The sequence below is a fragment of the Podarcis filfolensis genome (assembly GCF_964270895.1).
Source record: "Podarcis filfolensis genome assembly, chromosome: 9".
NCBI classification, from domain to species: Eukaryota; Metazoa; Chordata; class Lepidosauria; order Squamata; family Lacertidae; genus Podarcis; species Podarcis filfolensis.
In genome coordinates this window covers 31,459,346-31,487,177 of record NC_139610.1, presented here as the reverse complement: position 1 = coordinate 31,487,177, position 27,832 = coordinate 31,459,346, and the positions used below count along the sequence as shown (strand labels likewise).

General features: G+C 39.3%; 1 protein-coding gene and 1 long non-coding RNA gene across 4 annotated transcripts in view; one reads left to right on the top strand and one right to left on the bottom strand.

The window, feature by feature from the left end:
* LOC310770561 lies at nt 1-26,414 on the top strand. The gene is made up of 3 exons (XR_014552272.1): nt 1-36; nt 20,146-20,271; nt 26,149-26,414. It is a non-coding gene; the product is annotated as an uncharacterized lncRNA (long non-coding RNA).
* Nucleotides 2,542-27,832, bottom strand: part of GLRA3 (glycine receptor alpha 3) — an 80,947-nt gene continuing 55,656 nt past the window's right edge. For 2 of the 3 annotated variants that reach the window (XM_083631246.1, XM_083631244.1), the window contains exons 9-10: nt 21,844-21,963; nt 2,542-9,687 (exon numbers count right to left, since the gene is read on the bottom strand). In XM_083631246.1, coding sequence (XP_083487372.1) covers nt 9,406-9,687; nt 21,844-21,963 — 402 coding nt within the window. In that variant the 3' untranslated portion in view covers nt 2,542-9,405. The remainder of the gene's footprint in view (nt 9,688-21,843; nt 21,964-27,832) is intronic. The other variant, XM_083631245.1, reaches the window with a different exon arrangement.

Genomic DNA, 27,832 nt, shown 5'->3' with positions numbered 1-27,832 from the left:
GCTGAGTGGGATGCAAAGGAGAGATACGAACGTGAGGTAGGCATGGACTTTGCTAAAGTGTTTTATCTCGTCGTCAGCACTGCCGCTATAGTGAAATAAAAGCAGCCTAATTAGGCACACAATTTCCTCTAGCGTGCACATTCTCCTGGTGCCTGATCAGGGTTCCTAATTAGTAACACGGCACCTTTCAACCATGGTTTATTTGACAGTAGGCATGAAGCTCAGTAACCTTATGCATTATACTCTCTAACGGATAGGGAAAGAGAGCCATCTGGTGGCAGGCTTGCCATGATACTGTGCTTGTGAACAGAGTAACATTAGGTGACATTCTCAGGAAGTGATAAGCTGTGAAATAAAACCACATAATGGATACACACGGCATATTTGGAAGCGATTCACATGGAGAAGAGATGGCATGTCCAGTGTTGTTGGTCTTAATAGCTTATAATTTCTATTTTCTGCTGACGTAGGCCACCCAATAACCCAGTCGGAGAATGCATGAAAAAGGTCCAAGAAAACTGCTTAAAGAAACTTTTGTGTGCTTTTTAATGTCCATTTATAAAAAAATAAGTCTACACTTACTTCAGTCTTCGGTGCATATTTATACTAATTTATGACACTGATCCTAGCTGATTTCTTCCCAATTTTCAGGCGTGTAAATGCGCCAAGGTAAATGGTGTTGTAAATGATTTGGAAAATGTGGCAATTAAACAATTGCAAATGTATATGCCTATATAATTCCAAGGTTACAGACTGTGTGACAGAAAGCCAAATAACGTCTTATGTGGAAAAATGTGTGATTGGATCTCCAAACATAATTGTCTTCATCTAAAAGTAACTGGGGGGGCATGTCCTGATTTTGATAATATCATGTACCCCAAGAACTGCCAAGAGATGCACAGGGGGAAGTACTATTAGGAAAAGAAGGGAGAGTATTTTGCTACCACCATAAAAGGATCAGGTCATATGGAAAAGTTTCATCATAATAAAGTTTGGGCTGCTTTCAAACAACCTGTTTTATTGACTATTCATCCTGATTTGTTTGCACAAAGTTTGCAGGGAAGTTTGATGTTTACTATTTCGTGAGCATTTTCCCCAATCTGTTTCAACAAAGTTGTTATCTGGAATGTAAGCTGTGGCTAATTCATCAATCTATTTATATACTAAAAACAGTGCTTTCCCCCCCTAAAAAAATGTTTAGGGGTACTCTCATTTTGACTCAAGAAAACCACCATTTTATATTTTAAATCAGGGAAAATAAATACAGTAAATGGACAAAAGTACAGAGATTCACAAAATGTTTAGGGGTATGCGTCTCCCTACTTCGCCCAGAAAAAAGCACTGACTAAAAAGAACCGCACACATGAAAATCTTTTTAAACTGATCACTTTAGTTTCTCTTTTATCTAAATTTCATTATCTCATGCTGTAATTCTGTACTCACTTACCTGAGACAATGTCCCATTGAGTGCACTGTGCTTACATGTTCAACCTCTAAGTGAAAATGTTGAGGTTTGCAATGTTCACACGCTGATTCCATTGTGTCCACATAATAACTGCTACATGAAATCATCATTTCTATTCTTCACAACTTCTGCTTATCCCATACAATAATAAAACTGCATATTTTTCTACTTTTTCAATCAGTGAAAACATCTTAAATTTTTTTTATATGCTGTAAGCTGCCCAGAGTGGCTGGGGAAACCCAGCCAGATGGGCGGGGCATAAATAATAAAATTATTATTATTATTACTATTATGAATTGCAGGTTCAGTCCCTATATGGGGCAACTGCATTGGAGTGGGCTGGACTAGATGATTCCCAGGATCCCTTTCAAATCTACAATTCTATGATTCTATATAATGTGTTTATATTATGTTCATGAATGTATGTGCTTTTATGCACACTTTCCCCCTAATATATGCATTTTTGTAAACAGAGGTTGGAGTACCCTGTTGCAAAATTTGGATAAGTGCACATTTCGAAAAATGGCTGTTTTTCAGTTCTTACGTTGTTTTGGAAAGTACTAATTTGATAGACAAAGAGTGAAGTGAATCAAATTTTTTCCTTGTTGTTGCTGGAGACTGAATCCAGAGTTAAACTTACTTAAAGTTTAAAAGGTACTGGTATTTGGGGGATTTCAGCCCATGCATCTTCTTTCAGGATAACTGCTTAGACAAGCTGATGTGCATGGACTATTGCTTTTGTAGACAAATTATTCACCTCATGGCACCCACATGACATGCATACATTATTTTTTAATATTTCCTTAGAAGCATCTCCCACTCTGTAGTGAAGCCCCTGAACTTAAGAAGGCACTTGGGTATTGGGTACTGAGTGTTGCTCATCGTGGGAATTTCCATATTAGCTGCTCTTGAAGGAGGTAGTTCACAGGATTTTTGTTTATCATTTCCTCTCATGTTTGCTCCTGTATTTCCACCAGAAAAAGCATTCCTTTCCCTGACCCCAGATTGTTTTCTAAATATTAGCGATTTGACAGTCAATAGTCAGTGCTTAAATTGTGTTAACAGTCTGAGCAGAGTCTTGAAAAATGGTAGCTTTTATTCTTGTTTTAGAACAAAATATATACAGTTACATGAACACCATAGGCAGCACACAACTTAATACCTCTGTCAGCAGAGCATGTTAGCTGTAGTGCTGAATATAGGAATACAAGAAAGAAAAGGAGTTTAATTAAACTCATGCATGATACTTTTCATTGGATTTTACTGAAAAGAAATACTTCTAGACACAAATTGGTATTTGCTGCTGTCTAGACAGAACTCACAGGATGATATGTTTAAAAATCACAGACAAGTCATTAACACACTAGTATAACCATATATTTTTTTTTGCTCTCACCTTTTAAGGAAGCTTGGCTCACTATCACACAAGCTACTGTATATAATGTTTAAACTCCATGTTAAAAGCTTATGGCACAGTTTCTTTTCATGTGGCTCACAATTAAATATCCATAGAATGTCAAAATTTACGCAGTTCATTTCATCCATTGATACTGTCCTGTTATAGGTTGACGTTTGCTAACTTAAGGAATGGCTCTTGCATATTTCATGGAGATGAAAGTGAAGAAGTGCAATAAATATCAAAGCATATCAAGAATACAGCATGAGCCAGCATTTCATGGCCTTTAACCCAACTATTTCCCTCAGTCTCATCTGTTTGCACAAATGTTCCAAACTGATAATGGTTACGAGACCACTGTGCAATGTATGTTTTGCCAGGAGGCACCATTCTGTAACCTCTGCAAAAAGAAGAAGCTCCCGTACAATAGACACATCCCAAAACCTGTATGCACATCTTTGTATTTCCATATAAGTTAATTTGCAAAATAGATTTCAGAGCTGTTTTGAAAGCAAACAAAAACACCATTAACTCAATGTTCTCTTATCAAACTAACCTCTGTTAGTACAGATTCTGCATTGAGTTACAAGATTATTGTAAGAATTACTATGAAGCAAATTTTGGAGAGCTATCAATGCATTGAAGCAAATTCTACCCCAACTGAGAATTGGAATTACATGGGGAGGGTTTATGTTGTGCTCTTAGTCTTACTGACTATGTCACTTTCTTGCAGTTACAATTTAAGCTGGGCTGAATGATAATAACAAACAGTTCTTTCATCTAGTAGAAAATATCATGAAGTAAAAATACAATTTTTATTTTTAAGGTTAGAGAATTTATTACCCCCAAAATATTTTTAATCTAAATATTTCTTAACCCTAAAGAATATTCCTTAAAATGATTACTTATCAGTGCTGTAACAGGCAGAGCTATGTCGTATTAGCATTTGTCTTTCCTTATGTCTAAAGTGCACGTTTAGATTGCTTTATAGAACTCTACCTGGTATTACACAGACAAAATATGTGCTTTTAATAAAGATTTGTATCAGTACTCTCAAATATAAAAAATTATAATAATGCCTAAAATAAAACTCAATGAAGAAATATATATGATTAAAATGGAACTGGTGGGAAACAAGACGTTTATTTTGTAACATCTCCAAGCCCATTTAAACAAATGGTACATGCACTCAAAACTCCTCTAGCTGTTTTAAATACTGGGTCATATTTCCCTCTGAAATAACACCTCTTTCCCTCCACTTATGGAAGCTTCATGGTGAATGAGAAGCAATAGCACATTAGCTGCTATACTTAGTAGTACAACCATACAACTTTACGATATCTTGCATCTAAATGTGTACTAAGCTGGCAAGAATTGAGCTGCTTTAAATTCAGGAGACTGATAATAGTGTGATATGCCTGCAACACAGGATAAATTGTAATGAAATCGTTCCTCGTTCTCCCTTAACATTTTATGTGGTTATAATCTATAAAAGAAGCCAGATCCAGGCCTCCAAATTTCAGGTCAGATATCAGTGCTTCATATGAAGCTGCTTTTATGCCTGATCAAATCATTTGTCAATCAAGCCCAGTATTGTCTAGTTTGACCTATAGAAGCTCTCCAGGGTTTCCCTCAGAAGTTTTTGATATGCTTTCTGCCTGATACTTTTAAATGGAGATACCAGGGATTGGACCTTGGACCATCTGCTTGCAAAGCTTGTGGTCTTCCAATAAGCCATGTCCCATCCTCCATGGCTTCTTTTGCCACACAGAAGACAGAGTGACTAATGCTGTCCTGAGCATTAGTGTGCACCTCAAAGCTAAGTTTCTTTGTGCTTGTTCCAGAAAGAGTGCCTGCATGATTACCTAGAACTTCACTTTCCACTCCTTCAACTCTCTGATGGAAAAATCTAAATATCTGTCTGCCATGTACCAGCTCAGGAAGCAGGACATGCTAGTGATCAGAAGAGATCAACTGGATTCCATCATGGTAATCTAACAACAATTAAATTGAAATGCATTTCCCATTGCACGGTCTTATGACCAAATAAATTGTTTTCAAAACATCCTGTGGTACCTTCTTCCGCGTATTCTACAAACAATGCTCTCAGTGAGGTTTTTTTAAATGTCCTCAGGTAAAAAAAGTAGGCTCTCATCTCAGTTGGTGTCTAACATAAATTTTAACAACCTAGTGGTCAATATTTGTGTTTGTGCATCTCCTGCAATGCCAGTGGGCATTGATCTCTGTCTGCCCCATTTCAAAGCACTTTTTAGGTGGGGCAGCACAGATTAAAATTGTGCCCAAAATACATTAGGTATGCTGTTCCTTTCGGGGAAGAAACTACATAGCCACAGTAGGGAGAATCTGAGTGTGTAAACTGGATAGTGAAGTGTTTGCATATGTTCCATAAGGATATACTAATGATACTTGCCTAAGATAACTGAGCCCTTTGATCATAATTTGGGGCTGATAAGGTCATTCATATTTCCATATGGATGTGGACTACAAAAAGTTCTTGTGTTAGTGGACTCCGTAATAAATAATAATATTTAGAGAGTGGAGTAGGAAACAGAATCCTATTCATGTGGCTAATACATGAATGAGAGGTAGAACTACTATGCTGTCCTTTATGTTGTGCATACATGTCCAGTTTTGCACCCTGAAGTTCTGAAGGTGGAATCAAGCAAACCTTAAGCAAACCCAATGTAGTTGGAAGCCCTGATCACATACAGGACCTACACAAGTACAACATATGGGGCTGAAGACATGGAGGTAAGGACAAACGATAGGGTCCCTATCAATGCATTAGCTGTCTCCATGGAAATACTAATGCCTGGAAGGGGTTAGAGACTGAAAGAGATAAATTTCACATATCTCCACCCATGAATGTTTTGAGCTTCACATATTTCCATATGGCACATAAGAATCCATGGTTCATTTAAGACAGCATTTTGGTTCCAACAAAAGCCAGTCGGATGCTTCTATTCATGAAAGGGCTCGTCTACAATTCCACTCGTCCCATGTCTAGAAAGCATGGGTCCAAGTGGGTTCCCACTTTCCCCGTGCTTTCAAGGCAGGAATCTGAGTGGTTTTGCTTTTGCTCTTTCATGCTAAATCAGGAAAAAATGGGAATCTGTGGAAAACGTGATTGCCGTTTGTTCCAAATCAGCACTTTACTGCAGCCTTGTTTAGAGGTTGCGAAGTTGCATCTGATTTTTGTTGTTGCTTTTTTTGTGTGTGTGTGGAGGGGCATGAAGTTCAGCCATTCTGGTGTCTGTGCCTCCTCCCTTATCCATGACTTCCAACACTAATTTCTTCTGGGTTCGTTCACAGGCAAAATAATGATCACCATGTTGCAAAACAGTGACATCAGATCAAAAGTGTTGCCCAGTTGCCTAGGCAATGCAGATACACTTCTCTGACTTTCTGTACTTTGCTGCCTGCATGACAGTGATTGAAGATAGGAAGAAATGTCCATTTGACTAGGAAATGTGGGGATGCTTCATTATCTTCCGGCAATTTGCTGGAGATCTTCCAATTTTCTGGCAAATGGTTCTTATCATCATGACTGTGAGCAGCCATGAATAACAAAATTGGTGTAAATTGGATTCTCCCCCCTGCTGGGGATTTCACACACTGGATATGTCCTAATTCACCCCAGAATTTTGCAGTGGCTGATGCTTCATCTCAGTCCCAGCCGTAGCACTATAGGGTGTATCTAACATAGAGCCTGCAGTAACCTGAATACAGGGGAAACATGTTTGCTAACTTTTGTCACTTTGCTAAAATCACTGGGGGGTTTGTAACAGTGCACTAAATCCATAAGAAGCATTAGTTTGTCTGACAGGGTCTGCAACACCATTCCTGGATTTATTTGTGTGATAGGTCGTCATATGCCTGCTGGTATTTTAGACTTCATAAAATAGGCACTAGTGGGTTGCTGGTATATTTTGGTGGCATGAGACAACATAAAACCTTCCTTTATCATTCTGCATTGTAAAGAAGTGAAATGAATTTGATGATATGCCCTTATGCCCCAACTTTACCCCATTACCTGCACTCTATATTCAATGAAAAATAATTTTGTGAGTAAAAGTTAAAACTTAGTTTATAATGCTTTGTGCGGAACATTCCCCTAGGGCAGGTTAAAGGTTATATCTTAGTATCACACTCACGGCTTATGAACTGGGAAATACTGGATTTTCTCTGCAGGGCGGCTTGCCTCCGCTCTTTCAAACTCACCACCTTTCCCATAGATTAGGCACCTCATCCTGTTCAAATAGAAACCATTCGTATCCTCAATAGGCATGCCTAACTTTTTATGTTGAGTTACCAAAGTAGTATGGCCGCACAATCTGTGACTACTGGAAAGAAATCTGAGAGGGCTCCTCCCTTTTTTTCTATTCACAGCCCTAGAGTGTCTGTAGAATTCTGTTGTGTTCAGAAATTGTACAAAATTCATTTGCACGAATATTTACTTAGATTTAGTAACGCATTTTAAATCCGTAACCTTTGTATTGATCACACTGAAGGCAGATTCAGAAATGTATAAGTGAGATGGCACAGTCTGCACAGACTGGCCACACCACCTCAAGTTTTGCATTGGGAATCATTTGTTTGAAAGTACTTGCTCAAGAAAATATCTCCTGACACCAATATAAAACTATGTTAGAGATGTTTTTGACACAGGGCACAATTTGCATATGGTTTCCACCCACCCATACTTAAATGGATCTATTTAAATCAAATTTGCTTTTCTTTTTTCTTTTTTTCTTTTTAAAGTCATCTTAGTAAATATTTCTATAACAGACACATTACGGAAATAGTCCTGTATCACATTTGTTCTTATTTAAAAATCAAAGTAAAACTTCAGCTTTGATTTTCTTTTTCCTTCAAAGCAGCATGTTTTCTCTCCCCTCTCTGGTGTTCAATAATAAACTCTTGTGGTTTTTCTGTTGGCACACTTTCAGAACATATATCATTCCACTGCATTAGATATGCTGTAGAGCAAATATATTCTGTCTTTGCTGATGAGAACTGTCTGAAGAAACAAAAAACAGCTTCTAGGTGCAAAGTTCTATTCTATATTTTCTTTTAAGCCTATAACATAATATATAATTATTGAGAGAATTAATTTAAAGGACTGTGCAATTCTAGAAAAAGGAAATAAATTTCCTTAATTTAAATATCAAGATGAAACACCACACCAGGAGGTGTGCTAGATTTTACTTCCACCATTCACACTGGGGCCCTGCAAACTATGCCCAATCAGGGTTTCCCAACTACGCAGAGCAGATATTGGGAAATGTGGGTGGGTGGAATTGGGAGGGAAGGGAACAAGAGCAATTCCTATTTGTGCAAGTGACAGTCAGTTGCACAAGTAGAATGCCATAGTTGGCTATCCGGTATCTTCATAGAAAGGTTTTCGTTTCCCCCAATTTTGTTCTAGCACTTCTTTTGACGTTGTTCAGCACATATGTATGTAAAGTCAGTTAAAATAAATGGGAGCTACATATGATTTTCATCATGTTTACCTGGAAGTAAGTTGAACTGATTTCAATGACACTAACTTCCTAGTGTATATTATGTGTATATTACAGAATCAAATATGCACCACTGTCCCATAATTTCAATAGCTTTAAGCATATTTAACCTTCATGGAACAAAATCCTCTCCCTCTCCAGGGCCCTGGAGGTGACAATACTCATTTGAGTGACTCAGAATATCTGACCTCACATCCTATCATGTAGAATCTATGTTACATTTTAGAGTAAATACCAGAAGCAAGTGATCTGTTTACTCAACAGAAGGTCTAGCCTGCTGAGTCATACTCTCTGTACTGGTAAAGGATGTGATTAGACAGTTTCCTGCCTTGAATGCACAGAGAAATTTCGCCAAGGCATACTTTTTCTTTTTATAAAACGGCCAGCAATCAACAAACTGCTTATTCCAGTGCAGAACTGAAGCCTCACCAGAAACACCAGCAGCATTTCACAGAGTAAGTGGTTTGTGGATTGTGTCATTATGAAGTATTTTATATGAGATTTCTCTCTTTAATGTGCAGCCTAATATATGCTCGGTGTTTATTATAAAAGACATTGGCAGTGTCTTTAAATTGAGAAAATGTGCTTTGTCACTTAAAGGGAAACTTCTTTTTTAAAACACCCCCCCATGGCAAATCTTGACTTATAAAGTTTAAAGGAAACTTTAAAGTGGAATAGCATTTCTGTTAATATGGCACTTTGCTGCGAGAAACATCAGAAAATACTATACCAATATGGAACAGCATCTATAAACACATTGGCAGTAGAGTTTTCATTTAGAACGTTGTGGTGTTTCTTTGCAAAAGCTGGCTACTTTTAGCTAATAAGAAGTTGAATCGCTGTTGCAGCAGATACTGTAGCTTCTTCGGATTCCACTCTTCTATCCTTTTGTGACTTTGCATAGCAAGTCAAATGTGATTTTTCCCCTCCACGCCCTTTATGAGCCAATCGGTATTTGTACCATAGTAATAGAGAACCAGAACCGTTAAGCACTGGAAACCTTAATCTTGTTTTTGGTGAATGTCCTCGTGCCGAACGATTTTGTAGATGACCCAGTAAAAAATGTTGAATATCAGAAAGGCTAGTGGGAAACAGGCTCGGGAGATGGTGTCAATTTTCTTGGCCCGATCAATGAATACCTTCCTCATGTCTTCAGGGCTTTTTGGTGCAGGTTGAACTGGATTGTTTGGTGCTTTTGGAACCACTCCATCTTTTGCTTGTATACATGGTGGCCCCATTCCATAGCCTGTAAAACTGAACCGATTTTCTCTTGAATCTTCATCCTGTAAAAATAAACAAACAGGAAAAGTCTTCACCTGGAAATTCTAACAACTGAAATCTTCGAGACCCTTTATATCATTATTCAAAAAAATATTAAAACTATCGCTCTATATCCTCCCCGCCCACAATATAATCAGCTGCTGCAAATGCAGTAATACCAGTAGCCCAACTACTGCTGTGTTGGCTGCAATTTGATTTCTATTTGAGTCACAATTCAATAATTCTAAAGTACTCGTTGGCTGTTTCATCTATGAAGCATATATCCTGGTTCCATCAACTCCTTCAAGCTTCTTGCATTGAATGAAATTGTCTGAATGGAGATTGTAAGCATGGCCAGTTGAACATCTTTTCTGCGATCTGGTGGATTAACATTCATCTGGACACACTAACAGAAACCCCTTCTGACCTTCCTGTCCAATGTGGGAAGTCAATTGCAGGGGTTGTGGAGCAGTATGCTCTCCTTGCTGTATTCACTAAAACAATTAAATCTACATATCTGCATAGGGCTTTTGATATCTGCCCATGTGAGAAATTTTAAAATCCAATATCTGTTCCTGCCTGTCACTGAGTATTATGTTTCTTAGGATGTTATCTTACATCTGCCTATAGATGATCTTGTTAGCTGTAGCCAGTGCTATTTTTCTAGAAAAAGAAGTGCCGGAATTCACCACAAACACCTCCCTTGTTATGTTAAAGAACAAGGCAGTGGCACTCACCTGAGAAGTGCCAGAACTGAGTTCTGGCAAGTTTCAGCTGAAAAAAAAGCCCTGGCTGTAGCTGGATAGATTGTAGCTTTCAGTTGCTTGCTGCAGTGGAGGATAGTATATAATAATCACACCTCTCATAATAACTATGTTAACTTGTGATCCTGGGCTAGAACTGGGCTGTTACCAGGATACATGCAATAATAGTTAATGGCTTAGATGACCATTACAAGTGTGTACAGTGGTACCTCAGGTTACAAACTTAATTCGTTCTGGAGATCCGTTCTTAACCTGAAACTGTTCTTAACCTGAGGTGTGCTTTTGCTAATGGGGCCTCCCACTGCCGCCGCGTGATTTCTGTTCTCATCTTGGGGCAAAGTTTGTAACCCGAGGTACTACTTCTGGTTTAGAGGAGTTTGTAACCTGAAGTGTTTGTAACCCGAGGTGTTTGTAACCCGAGGTACCACTGTACTTGGTTCAGATGGATACCGAATTTTGGATTGAATCAGGAAGATTCAGAGAGATTTGGGGATCTTCCAAGGCAAAGTGGGTCTCCTTTGAACTGAGCTGCTCCTGAAGCATCAAATAGACTCAGATTGTTGGTCTCTTTGAAATTTCAAGTGTCCAATGCAAATATCTTTTTTTGCATAAGGTCAGGAAGGGGACTTTAGTTTTCTTTCTGACAGATCTACCTTCCAAAGAGGGAATAACTTTTCTACATTAGGAGTGATGAAAAAGAAGGAACTGACTGTTCTCAACTGAGCATAAATTTCCCCGCAAAACCCACAAACTGCTTTTATTGATCACAAGTCCTTATCCCCTGCACCAATTAATTCTCCTGAAATGTTACCAGTTACTGATCTGCAAGCATTTCTACAACATTTGCTATTTTCATACAAACTCTGCCCAAACCACAGGAAGGTAAGCAAATCCTTTTCCTCATTTAGTTCTCTCCCCTTCAAAGGCACTCAACACAAAAAATGTTGCACCTTTGCTTTTGAAATCTAGCATTTTTGAAAACCTAGAAGCACCTCTTTGACATATACTGCTTTCATTTTTTTAAAAGATATTTATTGAGATTTTACAAACAAAGAAAATTACAATATAAGAAAAGAAAAATAAAAAAGACAAAGAAAAAGGATACAAAAATACAGGAAAAAATACAAAATATGTAAAAAATAAAAAAACAATTAAAAACAAATCAAACTTTTCATGTCTTATATTTCAATTACTTGTTTCCTGACCTCACACCTCCCTTTTTTGTATTCCAGTTCACATAGTTAATTCAGCAAATCCTTTCCCTCTTTGTTTTTATCCTAATTATAAATCTTGACATGTTAAACATCATATTTTCATCTAATTATCAACCCTTTTTTGTTACTAAAACCATCTCATTTCAATCCTGCATCATTTTAACATTCATTAATTTTACAGTGTTTCTGCAGATAGTCTTTAAATTTCTTCCAATTTTCTTCCACCAACTCTTCTCCCTGGTTGCGGATTCTGCCAGTCATTTCCGCCAATTCCATATAGTCTATCACTTTCATCTGCCATTCTTCCAAGGTGGGTAGATCTTGTGTCTTCCAATACTTCGCGATGAGTATTCTTGCTGCTGTTGTAGCATACATTAAAAAAGTTCTGTCCTTCTTTGGCACCCATTGGCCGACCATGCCCAGGAGAAAGGCCTCTGGTTTCTTCAGAAAGGTATATTTAAATACCTTTTTCATTTCATTATATATCATTTCCCAGAAAGCCTTAATCTTTGGGCACGTCCACCAAAGGTGAAAGAATGTACCTTCATTTTCCTTACATTTCCAACACTTATTATCGGGCAAGTGATATATTTTTGCAAGCTTGACTGGTGTCATGTACCACCTGTATATCATTTTCATAATATTCTCTCTTAGGGCATTACATGCCGTAAATTTCATACCGGTGGTCCACAACTGTTCCCAGTCAGCAAACATAATGTTATGTCCAACATCTTGTGCCCATTTAATCATAGCAGATTTAACCGTTTCATCCTGTGTATTCCATTTCAACAGCAAGTTATACATTCTTGATAGTATCTTAGTTTTGGGATCTAACAGTTCTGTTTCCAATTTTGATTTTTCCACCTGGAAACCAATTTTTTTATCCATATTATAAGCCTCCCTTATTTGATAATAATGAAGCCAATCTCGCACTTTATCTTTTAGTTTCTCAAAACTCTGCAATTTCAATTTGTCGCCTTCTTGTTCCAAAATCTCCCAATATTTTGGCCATTTGGCCTCCATATTGAGCTTTTTCTGAGCCTTTGCTTCCATCGGTGATAACCACCTTGGGGTTTTATTTTCAAGTAAGTCTTTATATCTTGTCCAGACATTAAACAATGCTCTTCTGACAATACGGTTTTTAAATGCTTTGTGAGCTTTAACCTTGTCATACCACAGATATGCATGCCACCCAAAAACATTATTGAAACCTTCTAGATCCAAAATGTCTGTGTTCTCTAGAAGCAGCCATTCTTTCAACCAGCAGAATGCTGCTGATTCATAGTAAAGTTTAAGGTCTGGCAGGGCAAATCCTCCTCTATCCTTAGCATCAGTTAATATTTTAAATTTTATTCTGGGCTTCTTGCCCTGCCAGGCAAATCTAGAAATCTCTTTCTGCCACTTCTTGAAACAATCCATTTTGTCCAAAATTTGCAATGACTGAAATAAAAATAACATTCTTGGCAATACATTCATCTTTATAACAGCAATTCGACCAAACAAGGAAAGCTTCAGATTTGACCATATTTCAAGATCCTTTTTCACTTCTGACCAACATTTCTCGTAATTATCTTTAAACAAATTTAGGTTCTTAGCAGTCATGTTAACCCCCAGGTATTTTACTTTCTTTACCAATGTTAATCCCGTCTCCTTCTGAAACCTCTCTTTCTCGATCGGTGTTAAATTTTTCTCAAGAACCTTAGTCTTTAACTTGTTCAACTTAAATCCTGCAACTTGACCAAATTCCTGAATCAATTCTAATACTCTTTTAGTACTAGATTCTGGCTCCTGTAATGTCAATACTAAGTCATCTGCTAGCGCTTTAAGTTTATACTGTTTAGCTCCGACCTGAATACCTTTGATCAAATGGTCTCTTCTAATCATGTTTAGCAGAACCTCCAGGACCGAAATAAAAAGCAATGGGGAAATTGGGCAGCCTTGTCGTGTCCCTTTCTCGATCTTAAATTCTTCTGTCACCACATTGTTAACTATCAATTTAGCCTTTTGTTCTGAGTAAATTGCACCTATACCATTTTCAAAACCTTGACCAACCCCCATCCCCTGTAGATTTTTCTTCATGAAACTCCAAGAAATATTGTCGAAGGCTTTCTCTGCATCAGCAAATATCAAAACTGCTTTAGTATTAATATTCACTTGCAACTTCTCTAAAATGTTAATTATATTTCTCGTGTTGTCAGACAAGTGCCTACCCGGGAGAAAGCCAGCTTGGTCTTTATGTATCTCCCCTCGACTAGTACCTTTTTCAGTCTTTTAGCCAAAATATCTGCGAAAATTTTGTAATCCACGTTAAGTAGGGATATGGGGCGGTAGTTCTTAAGTTGTGTTTTTTCGGCCTCAGTTTTCGGTATAAGTGTAATATAAGCTTCCTTCCACGACTCAGGTGCTTTTTTCCCCTCCAAAATTTCATTACAAACCTCCTTTAGTGGTTGAATTAACCAATCTTTCAAAGATCTATAGTATTTTGAGGTTAAACCGTCCGGCCCTGGAGATTTGCTCAGCTGCATATTTTGGATGGCACCTTCCACCTCCTGATCTGTTATTTTACAATTCAGCATTAATTTATTTTCTTGAGAATTTTTTTGTAATCCATTTGTTCTTAAAAATTGGTCTATATCGGTCTCTTTCTGTGGCCCTTGTGTATATAGTTGTTTGAAATATCTCTGGAAGCACTTTCTAATCTCCACTGGATTCTGTATATTCTTTCCTTCCACTTCCAAATTTGTAATGGTATTCAGTTTTTGCCTTTTTTTCATCTGCCAAGCCAGCAGTTTCCCACATTTATTAGCCGATTCAAATGTCTTTTGTCTCATCTGCTTAATTTTCCATTCTATTTCCTGATTTATCATTTTCATATATTGTACTTGATACAGCTTTATTTCTCTCAGAATCTCTTGCGACTTTGGTTTCACTCTTAGTTTCTTCTCTCCTTCTTTTATTTTCTCCAAAATTTTGTCTTTTTTCTCATTTTGAGTTCTCTTCTTTATTACATTCTGTTGAATCAGAAACCCTCTCATAACCGCTTTGCTTGCGTCCCAGATTACTCTTTTTTCAACCGTAGTATTCAAATTTATCTCGAAATAGTCTTTCAATTTTTTTTGGGCCTTCTTGGTGACCTCTGGATCTCTAAACAGGGTGTCATTCATTCTCCATCTAAAGGAACCAATTGGTGTTAATTTCATCTCCATTCTCACAGCATTATAGTCGGAGCAGGTTTTAGGACAAATTTCCGCTTTTCGAATTTTGGGAGCCAGTCCTCTAGTTATCCAAATTTGGTCAATTCTTGTCCATGTTATTTTGGCTTCAGAAAAGAAAGTTCCCTCCCTACCCAGGGGGTTCTTAGTTCTCCAGATGTCAATTAAGTCCATGTTGTCAGTCATGTCAGAAAAGGTTTTCGGTAGTCTGCCGTCTTTAGTAATTACCTGTCTTTGCGACTTGTCCATATTTGTAGACACCACTCCGTTCATATCCACCATCATGATGATATTATAGTCCATGTAGTCCAACAATGTCTCATGCAACTTCTTAAAAAATTCAGATTTCCCCTCATTTGGTGCATAAACTCCTATTATCAAAATTTTCTCTCCTTGAATTTGAATTTCGATTGCCACATATCTTCCTTGGTCATCTTTGAAGATAAATTTCGGTGATAAGCTCTCTTTGGCGTAAATTACAACTCCTCTCTTTTTAACCTTGTCCGATGAAATAAATTCTTGACCCAATCTTTTATTAATCAATACTTTTCTATGTAGCCTTATCACATGAGTTTCCTGTAAGCAAATCAAGTCTAATTGCTCCTTTTTCAATAAATGAAAAATTTTCTTCCTTTTTTCCGGGGAGTTAAAACCGTGAATGTTCCAACTTAATAATTGAAGACATGGTGTAATTATTTTACTTTCCTCCAACTGCTCCAAGTAGTTGTTCTTCTTCTGTCGGTGGTGTCTCCTTCTCTGGTTTGTCCAGCCCCAAAAGTGGTGGTCCTAAATCTAATATTCCTGGTTTTAGTGCTCTTGGCTCTTCTTCTTCTTCGGCTGCTTTTTGAAGGTTTTCTTCGTGATCTCTCAAAAAAATTTCCTTGTCTTCCACTGATCTTATTTTGATTTTTTTCCCTTTAAAGGTAAAAGAGAGGCCTTGGGGGAACTCCCACCTAAAAACAATTCTGTTTCTTCTCAAGAGGGCCACCAGATCTCCGTAGTTAGTTCTAAGATCCAATAAATATTTCGGAATATCCTTGAAGAGCTCTACTCTTGATTCTTGTATCTCCAAAGTCTGCTGGAAATGCAGGCTCAATATTTTGTCTCTCTCTTCTTTCGTTTGGAGGGTAACCAAACAGTCTCTCACCCTGTTTTTTCTCCCTCCTCTTCCAAGTCATAGAATCATAGAATCATAGAATCATAGAGTTGGAAGAGACCACAAGGGCCATCGAGTCCAACCCCCTGCCAAGCAGGAAACACCATCAGAGCACTCCTGACATATGGTTGTCAAGCCTCTGCTTAAAGACCTCCAAAGAAGGAGACTCCACCACACTCCTTGGCAGCAAATTCCACTGTCGAACAGCTCTTACTGTCAGGAAGTTCTTCCTAATGTTTAGGTGGAATCTTCTTTCTTGTAGTTTGGATCCATTGCTCCGTGTCCGCTTCTCTGGAGCAGCAGAAAACAACCTTTCTCCCTCCTCTATGTGACATCCTTTTATATATTTGAACATGGCTATCATATCACCCCTTAATCTCCTCTTCTCCAGGCTAAACATGCCCAGCTCCCTTAGCCGTTCCTCATAAGGCATTGTTTCCAGGCCTTTGACCATTTTGGTTGCCCTCCTCTGGACACGTTCCAGTTTGTCAATGTCCTTCTTGAACTGTGGTGCCCAGAACTGGACACAGTACTCCAGGTGAGGTCTGACCAGAGCAGAATACAGTGGCACTATTACTTCCCTTGATCTAGATGCTATACTCCTATTGATGCAGCCCAGAATTGCATTGGCTTTTTTAGCTGCCGCGTCACACTGTTGGCTCATGTCAAGTTTGTGGTCAACCAAGACTCCTAGATCCTTTTCACATGTAGTGCTCTCAAGCCAGGTGTCACCCATCTTGTATTTGTGCCTCTCATTTTTTTTGCCCAAGTGCAATACTTTACATTTCTCCCTGTTAAAATTCATCTTGTTTGTTTTGGCCCAGTTCTCTAATCTGTCAAGGTCGTTTTGAAGTATGATCCTGTCCTCTGGGGTGTTAGCCACCCCTCCCAGTTTGAAAGCACTTACTATCTTGAAGTCTTGCTTAGCATCCGACTTCCAAAATTCTGCAAATTCCTGCGTAAGAAAGTCACTTAAGTTATCTTTTTCAAGTTCAGGTACCGCCCTGATCCTCAGATTAGTCTGTTTTTCCTTAAGTTCGATCATGGACAAAAGCGACCGGTGGTCCTTGAGCTCTTTACATATCAGTGGGATCTTTTCCTCTACAGCCGACGCTTTTTCCTTTGCTTCCTCAGCTGCCTTTTGATTTGAAACGGATTCTTGCAACAGTCTTTCAATAGATTCTGTATTTGAATTCACCTTCTGCCCCAAGTTGTTGATGCTAGTAGTATTTTGGACAATTTTAATTGTTGCTTCCGTAACTTGGTTACTTAATTTTTCCAAGGTTTCATAAATTTTATTTAATACTGAGGTAAATCCCTCTTCAGTGGCCATTCCTTTAGACCCAGCCTGTGCAGGATCTTTTCCTTGTGCAGGATCTTTTCCTTGTGGTGCAGAAGGGGCAGATACGGATGCAGAGGCAGATACGGATGCTCTGCGCTGCTGCGTTACACTGGTCTGCTGCTGTCTAACCTTTCCCGATCTTGTTGTCTTTTCCTGAGGCAATTCTGCCATACCACTTTATCTGAGGATCTGAGGATCAAGGTCGATCCCACGGCCAGAACTTGTTTTGCAGCGGAAGTTTCCCAGGCCAGTCGAGAGTGGAAAATCCCCTGGCTAGTTGCAACAATTTCAATGTTCCTCTAGGGGGACACAGTAACGATCAAGGTATTGCAATAGAGTATCTTTTCCGACTTTCCAAAGTCCCCCTTCAACAAAAGAAAAGCAACAGTTCCAAGTCCAAAGAAGCCCTCAGAATAAAAGTATCTCACTTGCAGAGCTAACTGTCACAAAGTTGCATTGTCCATAAATAGTGAGATTCTCAGTACGGCAATTTTATTAATCCTGGCAGTCCATTCCCAAGGGTTAAGTGGTGGTCTTTATTCCTTTTTCTCTCCTTTTTTTTTGCAGGCAAAATATACTTTCCCCTCTTCCCTCCCCTCTCCTGCAGTTCAGGGAGGGAAGTCTTTTGATCTGACGTTAGGATTTGAGTCCTTTTAAACCCAACTCTCTGGTCTTAGCTTGATCAGTCTTTGCTTTGATCTATATACAGAAAAGGAAGGCGGACTTCCTGTTTACACCTTCCCGTTTCAGTGCCAAATTAATCCTCTTTTCGTTAAATTCCCCGGTCTTTAAACTTGACCTACTCACGGGTAGTCGTTTGTTAGCCGAATTGTCCCAGGAAGAAGGTCAGCGCTCCCCGGCAACAGCTGTGCGGCTTCGCTCCACGGAAGAAGCAGTTGGCTCTCAGCACCGCGCCAGACTCCCCGTTTCGCTCCGGAGCCCCTTGCGGGGTTCCCTCGCAAATAGGGGGGGGGCGCTAAAGGTGCCCGCTGAGTCCCACGATCACAGGCTTCTCCCGCCTGTGGTTTTCTAAAGGGTCCCCGCGTCGCCGTCGCGGTTAGACCCAGTTCCCGTGGAGCTATTCCCTCACAACTGGAGGGAATCCACCATTACCGATGGCGCCGCCTCTGGAAGTCGACATATACTGCTTTCATACCAACTGTCTACAAAACAACAAAAGTTGATGAGGGTTATTGGACAACAACACACAACAAGCAAGCACTTTCTGGGCTACCTTTTGAGTGCTTGCTGAAATCTTCTCTATTCCAGCAGGACTATGCAGGCGATTAAGAATGCACACTTCCATAATGGTTAATTGGTTAATGTTTGTTTTTAAATTTTCTAAGTTTTTTATTGTATGGTTTTATGTTTTATTGTTGATATAGTTTGTCTGATGTAGTGGTATATACATATTTTAATAATAATAATAAAAAATACCTGGGAAAAGAAAAAAACCCTTTAAAACCACCCTAAAACTGTAAAGGCTGTCTTGGTAGAAACTTCCTTGTACCTATCCTCCTTACATTTGATTGTACTCCTCCCGAGAGAAAGGGAAATGCCAGCTTGCCAATGGAGTGGAAACAATTCTATCAGAAGCGCCCCCGGTTGACTGCTGGAAGGCTCCACTAGCTAGAATCACTGGCGGAGGAACGGGGGTGCAGAGGGAGTGGAACACCCTGGCACCACTATTCCAGTAGGGTGCCATCGCAGCTGGGGGCCCCCGGACGCATGCCACGTGCTAGGTGCCACACCCCCACAGGTGGCACGTCACACCCCCAGAACACATGTCATGTCCCCGCAGGCGGTGTGCCACACCCCCAGGATGTGCGCCACGCCCCCAGGGCACCATCATGCCCCGGCTGCTCTCTGCCCCCAGTAGCGGAGCCACTGGCTGGAAGGCTTTGCTGGCAAGACCTCCCAAGAACAGGATGTGAACATAGCTAGGTATCAGTGTGTGTGTGTGGGGGGGGAGTTTCTGAATCATCTTGTTCTGTGTTTTCTTCCTCCCCTTTTGAGCGAGCAACAGCTTGCATGCAGCGGAGCAACTGTTGGCAGACTGGGGGGTGGGCCTCAAAACCAGAAGATTCCTGACTTTAGTACTGCTCAGTACTGGACAGTTTCCAGGTTAACTCTGCTAAGATAATGTCACGTGAAGATTTTTGCCATGGCATATGTTGAATATTCCATTTCAAGGCACTCCCTCGTGTGGTGAGATGTGGTGCTTTGCCCTCCAAGGGAACATTTGTTTAAGAAGAAAACCCTGTGCTCAGTGTGTTAAATGCTAGTTTCCTTAATGTGAGACCATATTCACACAAAATGAGATTTAAAGAGTTACCTGTTGGTAACTTTTTCACATTAAAAGGTGATGTGTGATTATGCCAAATGTTGGGCAAAGGTTGGAATTAAAATTATTACATCATTAATTGATTTTAAAGGGTCTTAAAAACAAAAGAAGGCAATACACAAATATTTTATCAAGAAATACAGATGCATTATTTCCATAGAGTACTTTCTAGAGGAAACATGACACAGAGTTCCATGACAAGGGATTATTGTTTCTAGGAGACTTCTGCGCTCCTAACTTTCTCTAGACTATGTACTTAGTCTGCAGCTGAACTTGATTAAAAATGTTCAGTGCGAAATAGTGAAATCAGTGCAACAATAAAGAGGAAATTGCTTTCAAAGCCTGCAGGTGTATCCAGAAGAACTCACAAATAGGATGAACTGAAAACATTAACTGGTATCCAAAGAGAGCTCTTTTCAACAAGAAAGTCTACATTGGCTTTCCTGCAGGTATGGCTGCCTCCCCACCCCTGATAAAAATAAATGAAGATTGAACACAACAAGAAAATAAATAAGCTGTGGATTGCTAACAAATGAAGAATAACAAAGATACAAAATGAAAATAGGACATGAATGGTATGACATGATTCAAAATAATAAAAAATCTTGTTTTTGCTTCAAATACTGTGAAATATAACTTCTTCATTATAGTTAATTCTAGGCAGTTATATATAAAGCTTGATATAAATGGTCAGCAAATGTCAGGCATGTAGATTCTACTAATATGGAACCCATTTTAAACCCCTAGCAATGTATTATATCATCTTATCATTTTATCCTGTCTCTGTATCCTGCTTCATTCAACGGAATGAAGTCACATTCAATATTATTTTTTCCCATATTATTCATAATTCAACATTCTCTTATTGCCTGCAGATAATGCAATTGCAATCCATTTAGTATTACTAACATTGTGCTGCCACAGTATGGTCACACCTGTCTGCCATTTTTAGTGACATAGAGATGTATTGAACTACCAGATTCTTTTCTAGAAACGTTTTGGGGAAATTTAATCCCACCCAAATTAGATTTTGGATTTGTAGTGGCATCTGGTAAAATGACAGAATGATTTCTAAATGTCTGTCAAATGGCTGCTAGACCTTGCCACACATATGTGGTGGCCATGTGGACCAACAACACTCTCAGCCTATACACATTGATGGAGATGCCCACAATCAGTTGTAGCAGACTGAGAATATTCTGAAGCTAGTATGACCTTTGTAACACACACACACACACACTCATGTGAACTGGACCTTTCTCAGATAAAAATAATAATCTGATTAATTTTTATAGCAAGAGGACCTAGTTAAACATACCACTTAGAAACAAATATTCAGTCCATCACCTCTCTCACCATGTCTTTTTGAATTCCAAAACTATAAGATCTCACATACCACAGATGTACTTTATATCAGGCCCCTTAAGCTTACCCTGGTGTAGGGCCCTCATGAAGTACCCAGTTGAGTGTATTTAAGATTACGGAATGCACCTGACACTCAGTTGCGAGGTTGAATCATTGAAGCTTCCAGAACCTATCCCACAATCTCCAGTAGCTTTTGAGAAATGCATATGCTTCTTTACAAAGACACAGTAGGAGTGAAGCAGACAATATTAGATCATTTCACAGTGGTCATGTGCGAAGCATATTCATGCTCCTTTCAGAGAAGTAGATCTGGAGCTGCATTAGTAAATGGTGAGATGTTGCTTCTTCTGGACCATGGGCACAAGGGGCACCCTATCACTGACTTTTTTGCTTATCTACTGAAGGTCTCTCAGATCCTGGCAATGCTTTAACATTGCATCAGTATAGGAAACCTTAATTGTTTCTTAATATTTATATTGTTTTTGCAGAAGTATTTAGGTGTACCATATTTAGATGTATTAATTTCTAAACCGTGTTTTGAGGAGAAAGAAAATCAGATGTGAATTCTATGTTACAAAATCCAAATTAACCACCACAAATTTTATTTCCATGATGAAGGGAGACTGAACCTCTCTAGTAACAATATGCATCATCACACAGAAGTAGTAATGGAAGTTCACAGAGTCCACATGGAAAGACATTAGTTCAGACAAATGGACTGGGCCTTTGTTAATGACTGGATAGCATGTTAGGACAAATGGGACATCTTCTACATAGTTTACCCTTAAATTTATATTGTAGATTTGAGGCAAAGTCCCGTCTATGAATTCTGTACTTCTCAAGCCATTGCTACGCCACAATGATTCATTGATTTCATTTCCATCAAGCACTCCCTCATAAAACTTTCATCAAAATGGAAGGCAGACCACAAAGACAACAAAAGAAAATAAAAGGGAAAAAAGGAAATGATTATTAGTGGAAAAAACATAATCAACCTAGTCTACAAGTAGTATGGCATTTAGAACTTGGGTTAAAAAGTTGAAGAAAAGTTGAAAAGTAAATAAAGACTAGTAAAATGTAGCCTTAGATGTAACACTATATTTTCTTCAACACAAGCACAAAATTAGTATGCATGCTTGCTTCTTTTAAAGTGGAAATGCCAACAAGCAGAGCAATATCCATATGTATCATTTATTTATGATACACCTCCAACTTACTCTCTGCAACCCATGTAAGTGCTTTTTAAAGGGCAAAATGGGTGTGAATTTTAGATGTATTCATCCTAAATATCTTTAGATCCAGTTCATGAATTTAGTGATACTGATTCATGCAAAGGCAAAACCCCAACTTACACAGATGACTGCAGAATCTTCAAAATATAAGTATACAATTTCCCAACGTCTCTTCCAAAAGTTTCCAGTTGCAATCACTATTTTTTTAATCTGCTGCTGTATGTTTTCCATGCTTGCATTACTGATACCCCTCATAGATGTGATGTTCTCTCTTCTCAAAAATATTTCAGAAGGTACAGCTCCCCATCATTATGTGAGGAGCCCACTTTGTGCAATGCCCATGTGGCATGATGGGAGGGAGCCCCACTTCCTCCCCCTCAGAACCTTCCTTGAGGTCCAGGCCGGTCCTGCTCATAGAAGCCAATTGGAAGTCCAGAGGGTGGAGCTGGGCAAGCAGATCTGAGGGATAACCTGTTTCCACAGGCCTGTTCCTAGATTATAAATTTGGGTATGTGTCATGTTTCCTACCCACCTTCTTTCAGATAATGGGCATCGTTGCCATGGGCTTTGGTTTATCACTGGTTAATAGGCCTAGAAGGAATGTTACTTGCAGCTGCAATTGGCCAAGAAGCTATGAGGTTGTTTTTTGTTTTTGTTTTTAAATGTTTATTGTCACAATTTTTATGAATCCCAACCAAATAACATATTGAAAGGGGGACCCACCTCATAAGGGGTCTTGGTAGTGTCTCACTACAGCATCAGAATATGCTTGAGGGGCTGAGCTGCCCCACATGCAGGCTTCTGAGGGATCTATGGTTTGCCCACCATGTGGACTAGGGGAGACATAGGACAGCAGATGTTGTCTGCTTGTTTTGTCAGGATACTTGCCTATACTATGTCAAAAGTTGTGGCAAGTTCCAATCCACATCAGTTTTCCCGTGCGTGTGCTGTGCCTGTAGAACATGCCATAAAGTGTGAGGGCCACAATCTCTCTCTTTGCTGTAATAATGTTTTCAGCAGGTAGTGCGGAAACCTGTCCATGCATTTACCGGTACTTAAGTCTGTAGTACTTAAGTCTGTATTTACCGGTACTTAAGTCTGGGACGCGGGTGGCGCTGTGGGCTAAAGCCTCAGTGCCTAGGACTTGCCGATTGAAAGGTCGGCGGTTCGAATCCCCGTGGCGGGGTGCGCTCCCGTTGTTCGGTCCCAGCGCCTGCCAACCTAGCAGTTCGAAAGCACCTTCGGGTGCAAGTAGATAAATAGGGACCGCTTACCAGCGGGAAGGTAAACGGCGTTCCGTGTGCTGCGCTGGCTCGCCAGATGCAGCTTGTCACGCTGGCCACGTGACCCGGAAGTGTCTGCAGACAGCGCTGGCTCCCGGCCTATAGAGTGAGATGAGCGCACAACCCTAGAGTCTGGCAAGACTGGCCCGTACGGGCAGGGGTACCTTTACCTTTAAGTCTGTAGTATTAGCTTCTGAGTATTCTAGACAGAGCAGCTGAAGTCAGTTTGCAACTGCAGCTCAACCCTGGAACTATCTGGTGCAGATTTCAAGGTTAAGCATCAATTGACTTTTCAATATCTAATATTCAGTGCTCATCCAAAAATATCTGAACTTTGACATGTAATATTTTATATGCATCAGTATGCAGTGTTCGACACATTGTCTGTCAGCACTGCTGGTTTACCATATTTCCCCACATATTATTTCTCAATGAGCAATATTTGATACTTGGAATTTGATGGCACTTGATATCTGTCATTATCAAATGATCTGTTATCTAATAATCTGCACATGATGCAGAATTTACTATTTAACATATAGTTTTTTGCTATTTCTTGTGTTAGTTGGAGGCTGTAAGTGGCTATTTGCTCGGCTGCCTATAGCATGAATAATCTCCAGACAAGTGGTCAGGATTTTAGTTTAAAAAACAAAAGAATAAGAAGATAATTGTTGGCATTTGTGGGTTGGTGGGCTCCCCCCCCCCCCCGCCCTTAAGGCCTAATTTCTCATGTGGGCATTTTTTCAACTAGAAGCTCTCCGAAGCTGGTGTTGTTTTGGGAAAAGGTCAAGCCACTTGTTTTCTCCCTCAATTGTATAGCTCACTAGGAAAAATAAGTAACATCAAAAGCATGTTTGAATGACATAAATTGAAGTGATACATGGAGTGATTCCATTAAATGAATGCTTGGCGAGAATAATAAGAAAAGGGAAACCTAAATGGAATCTCACAAAATATTTACGTATCAGTGGTTGGCTGATCACAACTTCGCTCCAAGAACTAATAGGAGGAACTGTGGTGAATTTGACACTAAAAGGGCTGAAAAGGGGGGGAAAGTATTTTCTACATCTTGTCCTAGAACAGAGACTGGTCCAGCACTGTAGCTCTGATCATTTCACTTTTTCAGTCTACTACAGTTTGTTGACCTGGATATTCAACCAGAAACCTCTAACCAGAAGACTGTTTCAGCACTAATTCCTGCAGTCTCAAAACGTTGTGTGTGTGATGAGAGACTGTGCTCTTATGCATTTCCCATTGCATATAGATTGTAAGGAAGGTGGGACATACACATCTACATCCATATAAACACAGGTTTGACTGCAAAAAGAATCCTTCCAAAAAGTGGAAAATTATGGAAATCAAATGTACCTCTGTGCAAATATACATACCGGTATTTGTTCCATGCTGTATCATGCATACAGCATTTGCAGTCTACAGATTATATGGACAGAGCATTATTCAGCAAAGCAAAGGAGGGGAATTTAGCTAACAATGGTTCTCCAACCAGGAAGGAATGTAACAATTAAATGTCAATAATCATCTCACCAAGGGACAACCCAACCAATCATTCATTCTCAATTCTTGAATGTTGAAGTCAGATTCCAAAATCATTAACAGGTTTCTAGATCATTGGCCTGATAGTGTATAAAATAGCTATCCATATTTGAAAAACTCTGAGTGGATGGCATATGATTATTGAATGGCAGTTTCATTATTCTGACCACACTTCTCATACAGTATTTAATATTGCTATGTCAGAAATGGAATACAGTGGTACCTTGGTTCTCAAACATAATCCATTCTGGGAGTCTGTTCGACTCCCAAAACTGTTCGAAAACCAAGGCACGGCTACCAATTGGCTGCAGGAGCTTCCTGTACCTAAGCGGAAGCCGTGTCAGATGTTCGGCTTCCGAAAAATGTTCACAAACCAGAGGAGTTACTTCCAGGTTTGCAACATTCGGGAGCCAATTTGTTTGGCAACTAAGCCATTCGAGAACCAAGGTACGACTGTACTGTGTTAAGCAGCACATTTCTTTGATCAATTTACACAGCATGCTTCTAATGTTCATGAAAGGAAATAAATGTAGAACGCAACATGGTTGTATCCAACTAAGTCATATTCATAGTAGACCCCATGAAATCAATGGACTTAAATGAATTAATACCAAAAAAAATCAATGGATTGACACTGAGTAAGCCTTAGTTGGATAGAGCCCTATGGGAAATTTTTATTTCTTGATCTCTGCTCATTTCCTGGTTAGATAAAATCCAACTGGCCAAGTTTTTTCTTTTTTCTTTTAACCTGACTGCAGATTAAAAAGAAAAAGAAAATTAAATGTCCTAAACTAGAAAACTAGTGACTGTTTAGCCACTATCAGATGGATAAAAAATTAGAAACTAAGCTGTATAATTATCTGAGATCAAAAGGGAGAAGCAAAGCAGGATATTGCAGGTTGTTAATGAAATCCAATTATATGTTCTAATTTACCAATGAGAAAATCCATTCCTCTTACAAACTGAAATGGAACCAACTATTTGCCCGTGTTCACTAAAATTCATTTTTGTTCCATAGGGGCTTCAGCATGATACAGATTCTCACTTCTGCAGATTCTATCACATTATAATCTGGATGATTGGCGCTCATCTGCTAGCAATGTTAAATACTTCTAAGTTCTAGGTCACCTCCAACTGCATAAGCCTATAAAACATCTGTGCATATGTGTATGTATTTAAATTTGTGTTGCATTCGGTACCAAGAAGAATATTGGAGTTAACTCATTGTCCCATGAATACCAGTCATTTTATAATATGATAAAACATTTTAAGATTTGTCAAGACTCAGTGTCGTGTGACTGAATTTTATTCCTGCTTTTATATGGGAATAAAGATGAATGTCAGCTTTGAAACAGGAAGACTTTACAGCCCAGCCCTCAATGAGAGTTACATTAGTAACCCATAAGGAGCTGTTGGGTTATGGGATCACATTGGCACTCTTCTTGTCCTTGGATACTCATTTTCATCTATTTTTATTGGTGCAAAAAAGAAATGAAAATGTATGACAACTTATAAAATGGTTGATGTCTATTAAGTTGTGTGTGGGGTGAGTGTTAAACATCTTGCATTGTTTTGTTCCACTTAAAACATCTAGAGTGCTTTACTTTGAGCATGCCACCAGCCTGGTGCTCACAGGTGTCATGGCACCCACAAAGTCTTCTAGTAGTGCTACACACTGAGTTTCCCTTCCTTCCTTCCTTCCTTCCTTCCTTCCTTCCTTCCTTCCTAGAACGCTTCTAGCCCTCCCAGAGATGAAGTTATGGGAAGGCACCTTCTAAGCGATTTATGTGAAATGAGAGTGGTATGGTTACCTTACATTTTCCCTCCGGTACTGAGGAATGCTCCCTGTTGTTGTTAGACGGGAACAGCACCAGTTTGTGTGTGAACGCCATAATCAGGACCAGGAGGACACAGCTGACTTCCCATGATAAACATAGAGTTGTTAGGGTGGTTGTCTCTCTAATTTTGTGTTATGCCATGCTCTTTGTGGCAGACATTTTGTTTTATGCCATTCCCCCTCCACGGCAACCATTTTGTGACAGGCACCCCCAGCAAATTCAAAATGTGCCCACTAGTAAAACCATGATTGGAGACCCCTGATGTAGAGAATGTGATATGGATTTGCGGTGGCTGTCTGCATCCATATATTATTTCCTGCTGCAGTTTTCAGCCCCTTCTTGTTCTCCAGAGGATCAGTCATAGGTGTCCTTCCTTCCTATGATGCAACTATGTCCTCAGGGTCCTTGTACCCCTGCTCATATTCCTAACCCCTTGGCTATTTTGTGGGCTCATCTTCAACTTGCTGCACAACCCATTTTAAAAAGGTCATAATAAATAGATAAACTCATATTGACTCTGTAAGTGTGGAATCGAACTGTTAAATACATGCAACGTCTAATTAGAATCATAGACTCATAGAATCAAAGAGTTGGAAGAGACCACAAGGGCTATCGAGTCCAACCCCCTGCCAACCCCCTGCCAATTCCCTCTCTTGCCACTCCCCAATACAAAAGTACCAAAAACAAGTCTTATATAAGTAAGTAGATTAAACAAATGTGAATACATCTATCAAGGTCTTCCATTGAACCATAGTAGGAAATTATTTTAACACATTTCAAACCATCAGTTTCCATCGTGAAGGGGCAATCTGCTAGTATTCTCAGAGGGTGAAATTAAACTCTGTGCAGCAAGCTTCCACGAGG